This window comes from Penicillium cosmopolitanum (assembly GCF_028827165.1).
Source record: "Penicillium cosmopolitanum strain IBT 29677 chromosome Unknown utg000004l:1.0-4361866.0:1.0-4365735.0, whole genome shotgun sequence".
Classification (NCBI taxonomy): domain Eukaryota; kingdom Fungi; phylum Ascomycota; class Eurotiomycetes; order Eurotiales; family Aspergillaceae; genus Penicillium; species Penicillium cosmopolitanum.
In genome coordinates, this window is record NW_026622674.1 from 3,791,130 (window position 1) to 3,809,559 (window position 18,430).

Genomic DNA, 18,430 nt, shown 5'->3' on the forward strand with positions numbered 1-18,430 from the left:
TCCCTGGTACATACTCGTATATCATATATCAAAGCTTGAGGCAAGCCACAGAGCTTTGATCAAGATGGAAAACTACGCCTCTGACGATCCAGGCCCGGCCTTCTTGATCGGTCACCATGAAAGTAACCGATCCATGGCCGTGACCACCGATACCATCTTCAAGGTTCACGAATCCAACGTGGGTAGCCCCTCCCTCCAGCGTATTCTTTTATTCTCACTTGCCAAAACGAGTATTGATGGAGCTTTAGTATGATATGTTGACGGTGCCTATTACTACACCTCACTTTCATTCACGGGTATTGGGGCTGCTCTCCTCTTATCTGTCCAACCTTCAGTCCCCAACATATGACCCCATTGGGACTATGGGAACCTCCCAGAACACTCGTCCACTAGTTGTGCCAGCTCTGTCGAAATTGGACACCCATCTCACTCCCAATGATGCTACCAGCCAAATTGTCGGAGTGATTAGTAGCTGGATTGACCTCTGCTCGCCTGACCCTTTGATCGCAGACCTGTCACGGCAAGTGCTTCTTCTAGAAGTTGCCTACGCCGCTTTCTGTGGCATTGGGTATATTTTGGTCCCGAGCCCCAAGCTGCATCATGGAGACCTCCATTCGGAGGGGGTGGTTTACTATGCTCGTGCTATTCAGGATGCGATCAACCTTGGTCCCTACATTCAGTTTCACATCTGGCTTCAAATGACTGATAGCCCCGAGCTGGAAGTTGACACTATGGGAGATTTGGCTCCTCTTGCCAGAGCAGAATACCTGCTACCCGAAGAAGGCGCGTCCCCTAAATTGGATCTGTTTGGCACTTGGGATGCCTGGGATTTGATTCGCAAGACTTGTAAATACCATACAAGGTTGCTCGTAGGTAAGATGCGCTCAGACCCCCCCCCTTCTCTTGCCCCTTCTGTAGTCGCTTTTTGCTAACTGATATAAAAGCCCTGGTGATGCCAAAACAGCTACCCCCTCTGACTGTTCAATCACGCTGGCACTCGGAACCCGTGCATCTCTTGACCATTGATGGCTCATGCTTTTTGAAAAACCAGAAGGGGTATCCGGTTTTATCCAAGGCCCACCAGTCTTTGATTGTAAAGATGATGCGTCTCCGAACCGTACCTTGGATTATTCTTTGTGATGTGGGTTCAATTCCTGGGATCGAGGACGTGGAGATGGATGAGGACGAGGAAAACAAGTCTCCTCTCTCCGGCTCCGAGTACCCCAGCCTGTCGCAGGTTGCGGGGTCGGCCAAGAAGCATTTTGATCCCACTCCACACCTCTCCTATATTCGGAATCTGCAGCAGCGTCAACCTGCGCGAACCCCCATTGAGCGATTTGGCGTGGGGTATCAAGACTATTTGCAGGCTCCTCTGCAACCGCTAACCGTCAATTTGGAGAGTATCACTTATGAAGTTTTTGAAAAAGATCCGATCAAGTATGAATGGTATGAGCGTGCGATCACAAAGGCACTAAGAGACTGGGCTGATCAAAAGAAACCTACATCCCACCCGGATGGAAAGGTGGTTCTTGCTGTCGTGGGTGCTGGACGCGGACCCCTTGTGACTCGAGCACTCAAGGCCAGTGAGGAGGCTGGGGTTGAACTTGATCTATGGGTCGTTGAAAAGAACGAAAATGCATTCGTTCTGTTGCAGCGACATAACGAGACTACTTGGGGTGGTAAGGCCACACTGGTCAAGTCTGACATGCGGAGCTGGAAAGGACCGCGTGTGCGGCGTCAATCAGGAGGCAAGGCCAACCAGGACCATGTCGGTGAATCGTTGGGCATCGAGGACTCTCTATTATATGCCCCGAAAAAGGGCGAGAATGACCCGGGTCGAGCATCTGATTTACCGGAGCAAAACACCACTGACCTCTCGTACACCCACGTCGATATAGTGGTTTCTGAGTTGCTTGGCTCGTTCGCCGATAATGAGCTGTCTCCTGAGTGCTTGGATGGAATCAACGATCTTATCAATCCTGTTCATGGCATTTCCATTCCGGCTTCATACTCGGCTCATTTTACCCCCGTTTCAGCCCCCAAATTGCACTCAGATGTGATGAACCAGACCGTCTCCAACCCGGCTGCCCCGGAGACGCCTTACGTTGTTATGCTACACGCTATCGATTTCTTGTCTTCCCATGAGACCCCAGTTAATCCCGACCCTGGAAACCATAACCCTGCAAACCGCTCTTCTGGCTCAAGCGTACCGATCACGGCCACCGAATTCCAAACCCCTTTTGTCCAAACAGCATGGTCCTTTTCTCACCCCAATCGGAACATCCCGGACCAAACGCCGTCCTCGTCCACCATCTCAAATTCCCACAACGTGCGACAGACCCGTCTGTCATTCCCTGCCCAGAACCGCGGTGCTTGTCACGGCCTGGCTGGGTACTTTGAAACCGTTCTATATGGAGACGTAGAACTCTCGACCAATCCGGTAACGATGGAAGAGAAGAGTGCTAGCATGATCAGCTGGTTCCCTATATATTTCCCATTGAAGGTAAGACTTCTTGCGGCAAGGTTGTATATCTTGACTGCGACGTGCGCTAACATGATTACACAACCAGACTCCCCTGAATGTTCCCGATAACGGTGAGATTGTTGTCACGATGTACCGTCAGACAGATGACCGTAAGGTCTGGTATGAGTGGATGGTTGAGGTTTTTGCTCTGGAATCTACCTCCGCGGCTGGCAGCAAACCTGCCGCGCCAATGATGAGCGGCGCTCAGTCTATCTCACCCAGCGTCGAAAGCCTCAAGATCAAAGACAACGACCAAAGAAACCAAAGAAGACTTGGAAGCACAGCCGGATACCGCCGCGTGCGGGTTGGAATCAGTGACCTGCATTCAAGCATTAAGGATGGTTGTCTGATGTGAGAGTATACTGTAGCTGATGACAGAGGCTGATACGGTGTCCGCCATATCTATCACGCAGGATTTACGAAAAAAAAAAAGACCCTTGGAGGCCAATACAATGACGAATTAGAAAAGAAAATCCGCTAAGCGTGCATTCAAACTCGCTTGGCAACTATTATTACAAATCTTTTTGTAAAAAGCTCCTAAATTGCCGCGACTGTAATACCCATTATCATGACCATACTACAGGCTGCCTAGTGGGCACTTTATAATCGTCGCATTCTATTGTTTAATCTGATCATTAATTAAATGGGTGGCGGAATGTGTTCACGGCTTCTCATGAGTAACATTTGAATCTGCCTCCAAGATGGGCCTCGTCGCAGCAATTTCCGCAACTGACTGCGATCTGTCGGTCTCTGATAGAGGAGTTCGCGAATCTGCCTCCACTGGGCGCTCCGATCTTCTGATGATCATGGTAGGTACAGATGGATCTTCCAAATCTTCGTCCAACTTTGCGGGAAATCTCCAGGCGCATAGTCCAAGCCCAAGATAGGAGCCCATACAAAAGAAAAATTGCACAACCTCGCGGGCAGCAATAGCCACCTGTGTCGGGTAGATGTGTGCGAGGTAGGAGTTGATGCTCCAAATAGCCCAAAGCCCGTTCAAGGCGAAAAAAAAAGCCACTCGCAGTGAATGCAAAGTATGTAGACATCTTCAAAGTGGTTATTAGTTAACTGTGAGATGGAACGGAGATTCAAGTTGCCTTCAAGTTCAAACTTACCCTCACATGGGGTGCCTGGGATGACGTCCGCATACCAATAAAAATCATTGCACCCAGGATCTCCCAAGATCCCACCCAGAATAAAATCCACTTCACCGACATGATTTTTGACCATATCTGGTAATGCTCAACTTGAAGAGTGTATTTGGGTCGTATATACTGCATTTGGCTCAGTATGTTATAGACATACCAAGCAAAGTCAACAATGCTTATAGACACAAATATTCCCATAAGCACCCAATGGAACCTATTTATTCGAGGCCAATAGCTGCTTTGACCAATGATTTGCTGTCCAAAAGTGTAGATGGTCGCGTAAAATATGTAGAACAGGAGGTTGATTGCGATCAGCATCAAGCCTTCGCTGATCGGTTCTGCAGAGGGATATGTGTCCTTCAGGTGAACGCCTGCGAGGTGTATGGAATTATAAACGCCGATACAGATCTCAGCTCTAACAAAACAAAGGATTATTAGCTATTCCAAGGTTGATAACGATATAGCGAGATATTTAGTCGCCACGTTCGCGCGCTTACCCAAAGTAAAAAAGCATGGATGCCAATAAAGCTTTAAAAGGCAGCGGTTTGAGGGCATTGCCTCTATTTCTTTTGAGAACAATGTATGCCGTGAACAAAATCGCCAGGCCTAGGGCAATCAAAAGCTCAAAGACCCCGTAGCAGATACGAAATACATCGCTACCGTCCAAAGAAAACGTCATGCTGGGTTCGCTCCTGTCTAGCGACGCGACTAGAGCTTGGAGATGTCGATATAGAATCTCGGCATTTGAGTAAGGACAAAACGGTCAGAACGAATAAGAAAATACTGGTATCATGTATGTCGCTTTGAGATGCCAGAACGTCGAGAGCACAGCTTTAAGGGTGCTATTAAGGATTCCGACCGCAGGTCAGGTCAAGGCAGAATTGAGGGCGCACGCCCCTTGAGAGGCGCCCCAGGAGGCTCCAATGAACATGTCTGATTTGCCGCCTGAATATAGGATCGGCGCTTGGCAAACGCACCTGAAACTGCCCAGTGGGCGACCGTGAGTGAAGCCCTGAGCATCGACCAGAAATATTAACCTTCGGGTCGCTAACCGGTCGCTTAAATGAGAGGGTTGAACTATCTAGGCGCGAAATTGAACTATGCTGGTGAAATCACTCTGTTTGGGCTTCTATCCTCATTTTTCACGACTATTGGCATCCTTGTCTCTTTCTAGTGGGCGTGTCACCTTAGCCTTGGGCAGGCAACGATCGGCGCTCAATGCATACACAAAGGTACACAAGGCAGTGCAGTGCGCATTGAAATGCGCACCGGAATCGCAGGTAACTCACATCAGATCTGAAGCATGAATACGAGTACTCTATAGAATAATTATCTCTATTGCCTATGAAGAGTCCTGGAGTCGGACTAATCTCTAAAGATAAATATGATCAGGTCGCGATTAATCATCGGTAAAATCTACTAGTTACTAGTCAAGGGCTTGATATCATTTTCGAGGACTCTCACGGACTTTTTGAGATTTTGAAAATTCCAGTCGTTACCCACCAACAGTGGCATGAGCATCGATAACTAAAAGCGCTTCTTGTACATAATGGGGAAAATTCTCAAGCACGTTCACATCTTCAAGTTGGGACCTCGGATCAGATTGCGCAGCTGGCCGCGCCGGGGTTATAGAACATTCCGAGAGTGGGTCAGGTCCCGATCACGAGTTTGATTTTAATCAATTTGTGTTCTGATTCTCAAAGTTGGACCCGCCTTTACACATTGAAATCTAAGAGAACGAACGGGTCGGCCGATGGGAGACCCTGTTCTTGTAATCCCTGTCGTGTAACCTCGGCATAGTTCCTTCAAGTTAAACTGAGATGCAGACGAGTCAATCTGGAAAGCAAACCCTGGCCACTCAGATTGATTGGCTGTCATCGGGCCGAAACATTCCTGCCCGCATGCGTTCAGTGGCGGATTTAGCGTGCCCTAACTTAATCGCCAAGGTGTTCATCGCTTCAAGCCACCATTATTTAGCTGCTAGCTTGGGTTTCGCTCTCAGGCCAAGGAGATCATCAGAAGTCAGCAAAAGGCAGAAATTCGGCAATCTATCTTGCCATTCCCATGTGGTCGCCCTCGCCCGCGATGATCATCGCCCATCCCATCGCTTGTCTCAAATCCTCCCCGGACTAGCCCACCGGAAATAGTTAGACGCCCGCGGAGCCCCATTATCATCCACGGTCTGTCGATAGCCAAGCTCCAGCAATCGCTCCAAACGGGTCCGCATCGGGCTGGCTTAACCACCGATTGGCAACCTGATCTTCACAGATCGAATGCTAAAAGGAAAGTACACCGATGCACCGAGGTAGCCCGGCTCGTTGGAAATCAATCAGGCTGGCAATCACTGCCAGTCTCGTCAGATCACGCATTCAATTTGTAGTTCATTGCATGGTACGCAACGTTCCTGGTGGATAGCAATGCAGGAACCGGGCTATTCTCCCGCGTGGAACCGAAATGGCTTCAGCTGAGTATAAAGGGCCAGCAATGGCCATGGGTATCACTAGTATCAACGAAACATTTTGCTAAATCATCATGCGTTTCTCAATCCTGACAGCATTGTCTGCTATCGCTGCCGTCGGGCATGCTCTGCCAAGTAACCTGCAGGCTCGAGGTAAGATGGCAAAGAAGAATCTCAGTTTGTTCTACGACTCATGCCTTTGCAGACGTGCCAAACGACGAGTTGTCCCATTTTAAGTTCTGGGTCGAGTATGCGGCTGCGTCTTATTGCTACGACAACTATGCTTCTAAGCCTGGACACAAGTTGACCTGCTCGGCTCACAACTGTCCTCAAGTAGAGAAGAGTGACACTAGTATCGTGTATGACTTTTCCAAGTGAGTATTCCACAAATTCAAAGACCCGATAGAACTCCTCACTGATTGAATTAGCACCACCTTGACCGATACCGCCGGCTACATTGCACTAGACAAAACCAACAAGGCCATTGTTCTGGCCTTCCGTGGCTCCTATTCGGTTCGCAACTGGATCGCTGACGCTTCATTCTTCTACACCGACCCGAAACTCTGTGATGGCTGCTCTGCAGAGCTGGGGTTCTGGAGTTCGTGGACCAACGTCCGCGATCCTATCTCAAAGGTCCTGAACGAAACCGTTTCTAAGAACCCCGACTACGAATTGGTCGTCGTCGGCCACAGCTTGGGCGCTGGAGTCGCTACTCTCGCTGCTGCTGATCTTCGTGTTAAGGGTCATCCGTCGACTAAGCTATACGCATACGCATCCCCTCGTGTGGCCAATCCCGCCCTGGCCAAGTATATCTCTGCCCAGCCAAATAACTATCGCTTCACCCACATCGACGATCCTGTTCCCAAACTGCCTTTGATCGCCATGGGATACGTTCACGTCAGCCCCGAATACTACATTACAGCACCAAACAACGCAACTGTATCCACCAGCGAGGTTCAGGTCCTCCAAGGGGATATCAACTGGGAAGGAAACACTGGAACTGGCGCGCCCTCATTGACTGCATTCTCTGCCCATCACTGGTACTTCAACGAAGCAGACGGCTGCATCGGAGCTGGTCTTCCCTTTAAATAAATCACGAACTAGACATGGCGTGGTACACTTTGACTCTGGCTGGGACCATGATATTTTAATTTTTAGAAGCATAATAGACAATAGACAATCATTACTCAATGATTAGTTTTAGAATCAGAGCTCAAAGCTTTATCGGAATAGAAACAATGTGCATATATTTGGGAATGCAATTTATCTGCTCCAATTAACTTTTGATAAAACCCGTTTGCATTTCCAAAAATATAGCCAGAGCAACCAAGACCAGGACATACCTAAGAACTTGAATCATACAATGCTTTTTACTGATAGTATCTACCCATGATAAAGGAGTAATATAGTCAAAAATGTTCCATTCAATCTATTCACCGCTATCTCGTGGTTTGAAGTGAATGTGGAAGGTGTCATGAGGAACATTCTATTCCTGTGCAATTTCAACAACTACCTTCTTCGCCGAGACACCTCCCCTCAGAAAATCTATACCTTCCTGTACTTTACTGAGACCACCCTTCACAATCACAGGATCTGGCTTCGCCTGAAACTTTCCGTTGGCGAGGGCTGATGGGATATATTGACGCCAAACTGCGTCCCCGACCTGGGATTCGTGAATCCAGGCGCGAGACCGTTCACTTCGGAGTATCAGCAAATGTTTCATCCTAAGGGGGGTTGAATCTTACCAAATACTCGTTCCACACTTTCGTGGAGCGATCCCTTTGGGGAAACCCAAAATTGGTAGTTTTCCACCGCCAATCCGCGACAAAATCTCTCCACATTTAACCTGGGTATCCTCACTGCTGATACAGTCGACAACTAAATCGCCCGGTCTTAGGAGGTTCGAGATCTTATCAACTGTATCGGTATCCTTGTGATCAAATACGTCGGTTGCCCCAAGTTGCTTGACAAGAGCATGGTTAGCACTGCTAGCGGTCGCTATGACTTCAAGACCAGAAGCGTGTGCAAGTTGGATGGCGGAGCTCCCGACAGAGGAGCTACCTCCCCATATGAGGATTTTCTTTCCTGTGAATTGAGAGTTTAGTGAGGGCAGAGGCGCCTTGAGCTGGACAAAAAGAGCACTAGAAGCCGTGCTGATAGAAATTGGGAGGACGACGGCATTAGCCAACGGCAGAGAATCTGGTACCGCCGCAACTAAGATTTCGCGGCAAGTAGTGTATAGTTGAAATGCGCAGTTGGATGCTTTTCCTGACACAAAGCCATCGCAGTGACTAAATCGTTGTTAAAAACCGTCCCCGTGGATCCATGAGTAGACCAAGGCTGTGACGAGGAGACCTACCCAATAACTCTTTGTCCGAGCTTAAATCGAGTAACGCCGGAGCCCAGTTGAACAATAGTGCCCGCGACATCGGTTCCGAGGATAAAGGGATATTTCAGCTCGAAGCTGGCATCTTCTTGCAGCTGTTACATAGTATGTTAGGTCCTTCTGTTTAGATATCGTGTTCTATCCACAGATTATGGATTTTAGGTTCTTCCAACCTTCCAGTCCACGGGATTGATAGCGGCGTAGGCGACTTTGATGACAATTTCATTTTCCTCTGGAATTGGTGCTGGCGCAGGGCCAACCTGCAGCGGCTTTGATTTGGCGGAGGCAATCCACGCTGCTTCGTTGATGAATGAAGGCATTTTTCGTTCGTGTTGTTTTCAAGCAAGTTATTATCGAGGTTCAATTACAATGAAGTTTATGCGATGAAGTGTACACACATAACATTGGAGGGAATACTGCTGGCTTTAAATCCATTGGCATCTATGATACCACGCCCAACCTAGGATCGCATTTGGTTAATTTCTATGTTATATCTACTGGTTGGTAATCTAGATTAATCACCGCGATAATTTGTAGTGAGGAATTGCGAAAGGTCACATAATGAGTGTTGGCAATTTGTCAGGATGGTTTGTAACCTTTTTTTTCCCCAGCCTTGTCGGCTCCCACCTATCCCACCATCATCGCCATTTTTACTAGTTACGGCTGAGGTAATAGGTGCCTCAGGCATGAATACACATCGCTTTGCCGGAATTCTCCTTCCCCGGTTAGGTAATCTTCTCCGAGTCTCTCTCTTTTTCTCATCCACCACTCAGAGCCTCCAATTCCAATGTTCTTAGCCATTCTTAAAATTTAATTTTATTTAAAAATTAAAATTTTGACTAGAAAAAACACCGAGCCTATTTGCCTGCCATACATGTCTTGCTGTGTCAACAAACGCCACGAGCTGCTAGCGTAGGTCGAATTTCATGATCTCCGCCTCAGCCACCTGGAGTATTCTTAAGATGTCTCCACGCTCGTCCATTGGCCTTTGGCTATGAGCTTCTTTTCCGCTAAAAGTAAAGCCGCAACAAGTAAAAGGCTGTGTTCAGACTCACCAGATAGATCACCGATTTGGATTCAGTGTCAACGCTTCATGAGCACAGGACATGGGTGTTGTTTTCTATAATAAGTATAGTAAATTATAGAATAGCATTTCAATACTAGTATATACCAGTAGCCACCACCAAAGATAGGCTGAAAATTACGCTTGATTGTCAGCGCATGCCTTAAACCAAAAAGAATTGTTCGCCACTATTTTTGCCAAAGAACTAGATTCTCCACTAAGAAGAAACATATTTGTTCAGCTCAGTTTAGAGCCCCAGTCGACCAATAAATAAGAGAAGGTAAACAGAAATCGGCGCGAGTAAATGAGCTTCTCGCAGAAGTTCCAAACCTATTCCAAGGTTGGAAATTCTGTCTTGAAGGCTTTTCAAAAAAAAAGTAGAGAAAAAAAAGGGATGATAGGCATAAGGTGTGTGCATATTTGTCGGGACTTTTGGTTGTGAATCGTGCGTACTACCGCACTCTACTCGTGATAGCTCAGATAGTGCATTACAATTAGCTTTGGCTAGAACGGCATTAAGTGCCATCAGCCTTCTGATTCAATTATTGGCTGGGATAAAACAATAACAGTTGCGTCGTGGCCAGTGGGTCTTCTTGGTGTGAAGCGACCACCGTCCACCGAATGTTGCCTGCACTTCTAGGACACGAGACCTTTACCATGGGAGAGACATCCTATTTTTACATTGTCCTTGGATTGCCTCTCTCCATGAGCAGACTGGGGCTTAAAGTACTCCAGATTGCGTACCGAGGAAAATGTGTTTGACGAGTCGGAGGTGTACGTAGGTCGTCCGGTTAGATCCGCCGCGCGCCAGGCCAACCACGCAAGCTGCTGCCGTCATCCGCCAACCCAAGCTTTTCTGGTGGAGCCACCAAATTGTTCGATTCAAGCTGCACTGGAGGTACAGTAGGTCTTTGCTTTTGCGCTTGGTCTTTCTCCACTGCAATGGTTTTCTAGACCAATCACACTGTCTGTACTCCTGAATCATTGTCTGTGTCGGTGGAGGTGCTGCTCCATGGCGGAGGAGAATGGCGTACTCAGTTCGTGGATGGAGTCGCTTAATATAAATAGATATTTTTCATGACAATGCCATTGCCTGGTTTCCTGGTCTACGACACGTTTGCTTCAAGCCCTATAAACTAAAGCGTCTGCTGTCGTCGTCTCTCCACTCATTTTGGACTCACCTCGCTATTGTTTCACTCGCCAGGGCATTTATCATTCAGCCTCTCCAGAAAATCACCATTCAATATCATCATGTTCGTCGACTCCTATTTGAAATGGGCTGCAATCGGTTTGGCCACTGCCCAGCTCGGTGCTGCCCAGACCTATTCATCTTGCAACCCGACGAAGAGTTAGTCAATACCCTCCTTCTCTATTCAAGAATGGCCTGTCGACATCTAACATACATTCTCTTCCAGAAACCTGCCCTGCCGACACCGGTCTGAACATATGGCAATTCGATACTGACTTCACTTCGGGCTCGTCTTCCTTTAGCAAGTGGAATGTCACCGCGGGTACCGTTGAGAGCACTTCACTCGGAGCGAAGTTCAGTATTTCCGAGCAGGGAGATGCCCCCACCATCGAGAGTGAATTCTATATTTTCTTCGGTCGCGTTGATGTCAATTTCAGAGCCGCCAATGGTACTGGAATCATCAGCACCATGGTAATGGAGTCTGATGATCTTGATGAGATTGACTGGGTAAGTGACTCATGGATAGATTCCAATCAGGGTCGGGGCTCAAGTTCAAGTTGTCTAACATATTCGATAGGAGCAAATCAGCACCTACGATACTTCCATTGAGACCGACTATTTCGGCAAGGGCAACACTACCTCCTACGATCGCGGTACCACTGTCACAGTTTCCACCCCTGAAGAGACTTTCCACACCTACAGTGTTGACTGGACCTCCAGCCGTATCGAGTGGCTACTAGACGGCGATGTCGTCCGTACTTTGGAATACGCCGATGCTGTCTCCGGCACAAACTACCCCCAAACTCCCATGCGCATCAAGATCGGTATCTGGGCTGGCGGTGACCCTGACAACAGTGAGGGTACCATTGAGTGGGCTGGTGGTGAGACTGACTACACCGACGGTCCCTTCACCATGTACGTCGATTCCGTCAACATCACCAACTACAATCCCGCCCAGGCCTACAAGTACACCGACAAGACCGGCGCCTATACTAGCATTAAGGCTTCCAACGGAACCTCTTTAACCAACCTGTCCGGCACGACATCGAGCTCCGTCTCTGCTAGCGTCGCATCATCCAGCTCTGCTTCCAAGGCCTCTAGCTCTTCTGCTGCTAGCGCATCTGCTTCGTCGAACATGACCTCTGCTGCCTCCCTCTCGACGTATTCATTCATTTTTGCCACTGCCATGGTCGCCTTTGCTGTTGGTGCTCTCCAACTTTAAAGAAGCATTCCCTACAAGTGATAATGCCTGTACGCTTTACGTGATGTTATATTCGTGAATATAGATGCATCAACCATTCCAAGCTTCCATTCCTTTCAAATATCTTCAGCTTGCAATCCCTACTCCCAATTATTATCTCACACAGTTCAAGTTAGTGTTTCGCTTGAAAATAATCCCACAAAAGGCAATGAACGAAGAAGGATTGCAAGGTGGGGAGTATGGTTCGCTAGGTCGTTGTACTTATCCGTTATTGTAATTATCCGAAAAGCCAGGTTCGTATGAGGGTAGCACAAGCAACTTTAACGCTTGGTATGATCCCTCATGCCACTTGCAAACCGAAAATCTGGCTCCAGTTTGGGCGATCTGCCGATGGCGCCGAGAAATGACGGGTCGCCAACTTTCCCGAAGGAGCTAGGCACGCTTCTCCAGCCAGGATTAAATTCCGGTGATCTCTAAAACCCACCTCCAATTCCACAACCTGGAGAAAGCTATGGAGAAAGCGGGGGAATGCGGGGCCCCATTTAAATATCAGATAGATCAGCCGTCCTCGGTGATTACTTCAATTTTTAACTGGGCTTCTCCAGATCACTGTGACTCTATCCCATAATTCCATGGAATTCGAGACAACGATGGGAACTGAAACGAATTCCAGTGTCAGCCAGTCCGGCAAGAATGCTACAGCTGAAGGACTGGCTACTTTTCGCCAGGATGAAAACAAAATTCCAGAGGTGGCAGTGACTAACTTGCTTATTCCCAATCGTGATGAATTTGAGAAAAAGTTTGTCCGCAAGCTTGATCTTCGCCTCTTGCCATTGATGATGTTGATCTGTGTGTATTATAGGAATCAGACTCTGTGTTGGATGGAATAAAATGCTAACTGTTGAAAACTAGATGTTTTGAATTATCTGGATCGAAATAACATTGCAACTGCTCGTTTAGGGACACTTGAGAAGGATCTGGGGATTCATGGCAATCAGTATAACACCATCATCAGTGAGATCCTGCATTGTTTCCAGTTGGAGAAAAGCTAGAGCTAATTGCCTGAAGGTCTCTTCTTTGTCGGATATATTCTCACTCAAATTCCTACGAATATGATTTTGAACAAAATGAGGCCATCGCTGTTTCTAGTGAGTTAGATTTAAGAAGATGAAGTTTGAGACGAATCGTAACTAATTCTACTTATTAGCCAGCTGTGATGTGTGGATGGGCCATTGTTAGTGCAGCTACAGGGGCTGTTCAGAACTACCAAGGACTTCTCGCTTTACGGTTCATACTCGGTTTTGTAGAGGCTCCATTTTTTCGTGAGTGGATATAAAATGTCTTTTGATAATGAACGCCTCTAACACCTACATCTAGCTGGCGCATTGTTTCTCTTCTCCTCCTGGTACACAAAAAAAGAGCTTGCTGCTCGTATTTCGATTCTTTACGTTGCTGCTCAAATATCAGGTGCCTTTGGCGGTCTCTTGGGAAGTGCGATTATGTCGGGAATGGATGGAAAGGCCGGAATTCCAGCGTGGAGATGGCTGTGTATGTTCAAATCTACGGTTCCTTTCTTGATATTTATACAAGTTTGCTGATTATTACGCTATAAAGTTATCATTGAAGGAAGCGCCACAATACCTGTTGCAGTTGTCGCGATGTTCACCTTGCCAGATTATCCAGCGACCACGAAATGGCTTACAGACGAGGAACGTATTCTGGCTATTGCACGTCTAGCGGAAGATGCAAGCGAGAACGATAATGGTGAAACGAACAGCAACTGGGAAGGACTGAAACTCGCTTTTACCGATCCAGTTCTCTACATCATATGGATGATGCAGCTTGGCCTAAATACTGCAGCTTGCTTTACAAACTTTTTCCCGACAATTGTTGCAACACTAGGTTATGACACCACCAAGACTTTACTGCTCTCAGCACCGCCTTACATTTTCGCTGCTATTCTCAGCGTCTCCAATTCACTCCACAGCGATCGTGTCAGTGAGCGATGGCTACACATTGTTTGGCCACAAGTCTTCAGTATGATTGGATTCATCCTGAGTGCCGTGACCCTAAATGTCCCAACTCGATACATATCCACTTTCATGATGATGTCGATTTATGGCTCTTTTGGATGCATCCTTTCTTGGGTTTCCACTTCACTTCCGAGGCCACGCTCAAAGCGCGCGGTCGCATATGCGGTGGTAAATGCGGGATCTAACTTCGCCTCTATCTACGCCAGCTACTTCTATCCCGAATCACAAGGACCTAGATACTGGCAGGCTAATGTGGCTAACGTGGCCTTTTCAGGAATGTGTATCCTGATGGCCACGGTGCTGAAATTCACTCTGCGCTGGAGAAATAATCGACTAAACAAAGCGGCAGATGCAGATGTTGCTGCCGGGATTGACCCAACAACCGAAGGCTTGGAGAGTCACCAGTTGGCGACGAGATGGAATTGCCACCCTATCTATCGATATATCACTTGAGTTAAATTCTTGGGCCTATAATAGACTCAGGATGCTAATGTAACTCATTCACCTAGCCAATACTTCCAAGAAGCAAATTAAGCGCCCGAGGTAGATGTATGCCAAATCAAATATAGCGCCGTTCAAAACTCATTTTTCAACGTTGGAGCCCTGGAGTACTATATTTAAGTCACAATTATCCATTGAAGAATGAAAAATTGTGAATTGACTCACGCCACGTGATATCTGTGCCTGGTTCACTAGTAGTGGTTGTATTGACGTGAAACAATTTCACCACTCTGAAAAAAAAAATTGAGATCATGCAAGGCTCGGTCCGCTTATGGCGGACCAGGGGACCAGACTGCTCCGGCGAAGCTCAATAAGAGCGTCTCAACCCAAACAATTAGATGGCACATCAGCTTGATTTACTCTTTATCTTCAGGTAACATGCATGAACAATCACAAATACAACCATTTTGTGGCTTTACCCTTTCGCTTTCAAGGTGGAGCTAGGGTTTAGGGGATGTAACCTCGTGAGGCATCCGATGAGACCGAGGTTTAGGGCTGATCGTGGAAGTCCTTGCGGATCTCCTCTGGTAAATTGTGAATATCACTGGTGAGCCTCTTTGGAATGTAGGGAGGTGAAGACTCAGGTGACTGGGCGAACTTCTTAAGTCGCGTATCTCAGTATTAAAAGGTCACAACATCAATAGGTCAACAAGTGGAAAAAAAGCGAGAACATCTTGGCGATCATTTATCAAACTTTATCTTGTCTCCTATTGGGGAGACTTCGTTTAGCAGCCCATTTCGCGTGCATTAGTTAGTCTGGGCGATTAATCAACTCGTGGCACCCAACTTTTGACATGGTTGCACCACCAACCACCTCCCCCCTTTCACACTCGCAGAACCAGTTCGCATCCTGATTTCGGATCTTCGGGAGATCTTCATATTTTCCCTAGTTGAGCCGCACAGTCATGTATTCGCAGGGGCTGAAGCAGGAAAATGCGACCGGCGTGCGTGGGGTTGATCTCCCTCAATCGAAATCGACGATGCGAAATTGGCCCAGATGGGCAAGCGACCTGTGTTGAAGGTAGGAGAGCATCTATCTGCGGAGTGATTGGGATCCAGGTGACTAAATAATAGCAGCGGAACTTCGGGCTGTGGTCGATTTTAGGATTCAGCTGTACAATTCTGATTACTTGGGAGGGCATTGTTGTGTGAGTCGAGTTTGCTGTGCCACTGCAGCTTATTTGATGCGATCGGAAACTCACCTTTATCGTAGACTTTTCCTACAAGCATATGAGAAGTATGAGCCCCATCATTCACCGAGTTTCATGCAGTCCCGTATACTGACAGTTCCAAGTGGTGGACCAGCAGGCGCTGTGTATGGTTTCATCTTCGTCTGGATTGGTGTCGCATCGACATTTGCAGTTCTATCCGAGTTGGCGTCAATGTATCAGTCCCTAGAATTCAATTGGTTTAAGACAAAAGCTAAAAGATCGCCAGGGCTCCCACCTCAGGCGGGCAATATCACTGGTGCTCAATGTTGGCTCCAAGGTCCACAATGAAACTCATCAGCTATTTGACAGGCACGTCTATACTTGACTTAGGACAAGAAGATAAAGCGGCTGATCCGAGGAGAAGAATTTAGGTTGGCTTACTGTCATTGGATGGCAAGCAACGTTTGCAACATCATGCTATCTAGTCGGCACTCTCATCCAAGGCCTCATCGCCCTGACTCATAGCAATTACCAGCCTCAAAATTGGCATGGAACGCTTCTATTTTGGGCTGTTGCTGTATTCTCTCTGGCTATCAACCTTGTTGGTGGTAATTTGTTGCCACGACTTGAAGTCTTCATTCTTGTGCTTCATATCTTGGGCTTCTTCGCCATTCTCATCCCTCTAGTCACGACGGCTGATCATGGGAGTGGGAATGAAGTCTTCACTGAATTTCTGAACCTTGGAGGCTTCCCCTCTCAAGGTCTATCATTCTTCGTTGGGATGGTTGGGTGTATATTTGCATTTGCTGGAGGCGATGCTGCTGTTCATGTATGTTTGACGTATCACCATCTTCAAAGTCGGAGAATTCGCTAATCCCGGAAATTAATCTCCTAGATGTCCGAGGAAATCAAGAATGCATCAACCGCTGTGCCTGCTTCAATTATGCTCAGCGTGCTCATCAATGGATTCCTTGGGTTTGGAATGCTGATCGCTATGCTCTTCTGTCTCGGGGACATTGAAGCGGCCCTCAAGTCTCCGACGGGGTACCCATTCATGTCTATCTTCCTCCAAGCCACCGGTTCCGTTGCAGGCACTGCTATCATGGGCTCGATCATCACTACCATGGGCATCAGTACATCGGTTGGCATGTTGGCAACAACATCGCGCCAATTTTGGTCTTTCGCTCGCGATCGAGGTATTCCAGGCTGGCGAGTCTGGAGTCAGGTAGGTTTTAATTTTCGTTTAGCTTCTCTTTGAGGCAAGTCTGTCCTTGAATCATGCTCATGGTCAACTTCAGGTTCACGGTAAAAATGCAGTGCCAGTTTATTCGATCTTACTTTCAGCATGTGTTGCTTGTCTGCTTGCCCTCATAAACATTGGCTCATCGGTCGCCTTCAATGATTTAGTAGCAATGTCCATTTCTGGGCTCTACCTGTCATATATGACCGTAGCAGGCCTCCTTCTCTATCGCCGTTGTACCGGACAAATCAGTTCCTCCGATGATGGCGACGTCGAGATGGTGAATACAGCTGGCGCAAAGCTGGTTTGGGGGCCATTCCACATTGCTGGAGTTTGGGGCGTTCTTGTCAACACATTTGCGCTCATCTACATGAGTATTGCGATATTCTTCAGTTTCTGGCCCCCGTCTTGGATGGTCACTGTCGACTCAATGAACTTTAGCGTTGTTGGAACTGTGGGCGTGGTACTCCTCAGTTTGATCTACTACGTCGCACGGGCACGCCACATCTACGATGGCCCCAGAGTGGAGATTCAGTAACAACAAGCGTTGTGAGGAGTTGATTATTTTGAAAAACGGGTCGAATCCAGCCAGATGGCGACATTTTTGACCCTACTATATTTAGATATTTTTTGAAGTCGCATTTGCCGGTGGGGACCTCGGGATAGTCGCGAAGGAGTTTCACGGGGATCAGGATGGCTGAAACGATGATACTAGTACTACTAGTATCTCTCTACCCATGGAAATCATACCTATCTGCAGTGAGAAATAAAACCAGCATTAATGTTTTCTTCACTGTACCAATTACAAATAACCTATTCCCTAGACAGTCACTGCCACCTCCAGATCTTCGCTGGTTTTCAGCAATGCGGGCGGGTTTCCGGTTCCAGGAACGGTGGATCTGGATATGGCGCCGGCGTTTCACCATGGAGCCTATATTATTTTTAGCCAAATTCCCGCCGCTAGCCTAATTCTAGTTAGATCTACATTCCTGGGCATGATTTGATCGTTCAACATCATTCAAAATTTAACCCAGACGTATGCCGACAGCTAACTCAATAATCTGCAAAATGCCGCACGGTTAAATCAAATCTTAATTTCCCTCGTCTTTTTCCCAAATAAGCTCAAGCAGACTAAAATTAGATTCTGAGAACTGACGATGAAACAAATCCCCAATAGGAGCAATCTCTTCAGTATTCTAAGTAGCATGGCCCCCAATAAGCTTGTGGTTTGACCGTGACATTTTTAGGCCAACGTTCAAAAGTCGGCCGTCACATTCGCATTCGCATTCGCATTCGCAGTCACAGTCACAGTCACAGTCACAGTCACAGTAACATCTCTGTTGTAAACATAGAATCGCAGTATGAAATTGATTAAAGAAAAGAATTTGTTTGTTCAAATTGACGGAGAAAAGCAATAGTAAACTTGTAAATCATAACTAACTCCTATGGTATAAAATGGTATATAGTGCTAACCTGGTCATTCGCCATGGATCATCCATAAAACAGGAGGAAGAAACAAAAAGAAAACCAAAACAT

The 18,430-nt window shown here is 47.2% G+C and overlaps 7 protein-coding genes across 7 annotated transcripts; 5 read left to right on the forward strand and 2 right to left on the reverse strand.

The window, feature by feature from the left end:
- Window positions 1–64: 64 nt before the first annotated feature.
- N7509_002823 (protein arginine N-methyltransferase) lies at window positions 65–2,879 on the forward strand (the record flags this gene model as incomplete). Its single annotated transcript, XM_056627460.1, has 4 exons — window positions 65–178; window positions 249–873; window positions 945–2,503; window positions 2,571–2,879. The coding sequence occupies 4 exons, from the start codon at window positions 65–67 to the stop codon at window positions 2,877–2,879; spliced, it is 2,607 nt and encodes an 868-aa protein (XP_056493255.1).
- A 306-nt stretch (window positions 2,880–3,185) lies between these two features.
- Window positions 3,186–3,741, reverse strand: N7509_002824 (uncharacterized protein; the record flags this gene model as incomplete). Its single annotated transcript, XM_056627461.1, has 2 exons — window positions 3,186–3,461; window positions 3,640–3,741. The coding sequence occupies 2 exons, from the start codon at window positions 3,739–3,741 to the stop codon at window positions 3,186–3,188; spliced, it is 378 nt and encodes a 125-aa protein (XP_056493256.1).
- Window positions 3,742–6,204: 2,463 nt separating this feature from the next.
- N7509_002825 (lipase family protein) lies at window positions 6,205–7,222 on the forward strand (the record flags this gene model as incomplete). The annotated part of the gene is made up of 3 exons (XM_056627462.1): window positions 6,205–6,283; window positions 6,336–6,504; window positions 6,559–7,222. 3 exons carry the CDS (start codon window positions 6,205–6,207, stop codon window positions 7,220–7,222), a joined length of 912 nt encoding a protein of 303 aa, XP_056493257.1.
- A 394-nt stretch (window positions 7,223–7,616) lies between these two features.
- Window positions 7,617–8,836, reverse strand: N7509_002826 (zinc-binding alcohol dehydrogenase family protein; the record flags this gene model as incomplete). The annotated part of the gene is made up of 4 exons (XM_056627463.1): window positions 7,617–7,854; window positions 7,876–8,421; window positions 8,490–8,611; window positions 8,690–8,836. 4 exons carry the CDS (start codon window positions 8,834–8,836, stop codon window positions 7,617–7,619), a joined length of 1,053 nt encoding a protein of 350 aa, XP_056493258.1.
- A 1,994-nt stretch (window positions 8,837–10,830) lies between these two features.
- On the forward strand, window positions 10,831–11,990 carry N7509_002827 (glycoside hydrolase family 16 protein; the record flags this gene model as incomplete). Its single annotated transcript, XM_056627464.1, has 3 exons — window positions 10,831–10,927; window positions 10,995–11,275; window positions 11,346–11,990. 3 exons carry the CDS (start codon window positions 10,831–10,833, stop codon window positions 11,988–11,990), a joined length of 1,023 nt encoding a protein of 340 aa, XP_056493259.1.
- A 611-nt stretch (window positions 11,991–12,601) lies between these two features.
- Window positions 12,602–14,455, forward strand: N7509_002828 (uncharacterized protein; the record flags this gene model as incomplete). The annotated part of the gene is made up of 6 exons (XM_056627465.1): window positions 12,602–12,818; window positions 12,882–12,983; window positions 13,038–13,117; window positions 13,177–13,291; window positions 13,347–13,517; window positions 13,584–14,455. The coding sequence occupies 6 exons, from the start codon at window positions 12,602–12,604 to the stop codon at window positions 14,453–14,455; spliced, it is 1,557 nt and encodes a 518-aa protein (XP_056493260.1).
- Window positions 14,456–15,500: 1,045 nt separating this feature from the next.
- On the forward strand, window positions 15,501–17,432 carry N7509_002829 (putative GABA permease; the record flags this gene model as incomplete). Its single annotated transcript, XM_056627466.1, has 7 exons — window positions 15,501–15,524; window positions 15,581–15,651; window positions 15,717–15,740; window positions 15,798–15,979; window positions 16,086–16,483; window positions 16,550–16,879; window positions 16,953–17,432. The coding sequence occupies 7 exons, from the start codon at window positions 15,501–15,503 to the stop codon at window positions 17,430–17,432; spliced, it is 1,509 nt and encodes a 502-aa protein (XP_056493261.1).
- Between the last annotated feature and the right edge of the window lie 998 nt (window positions 17,433–18,430).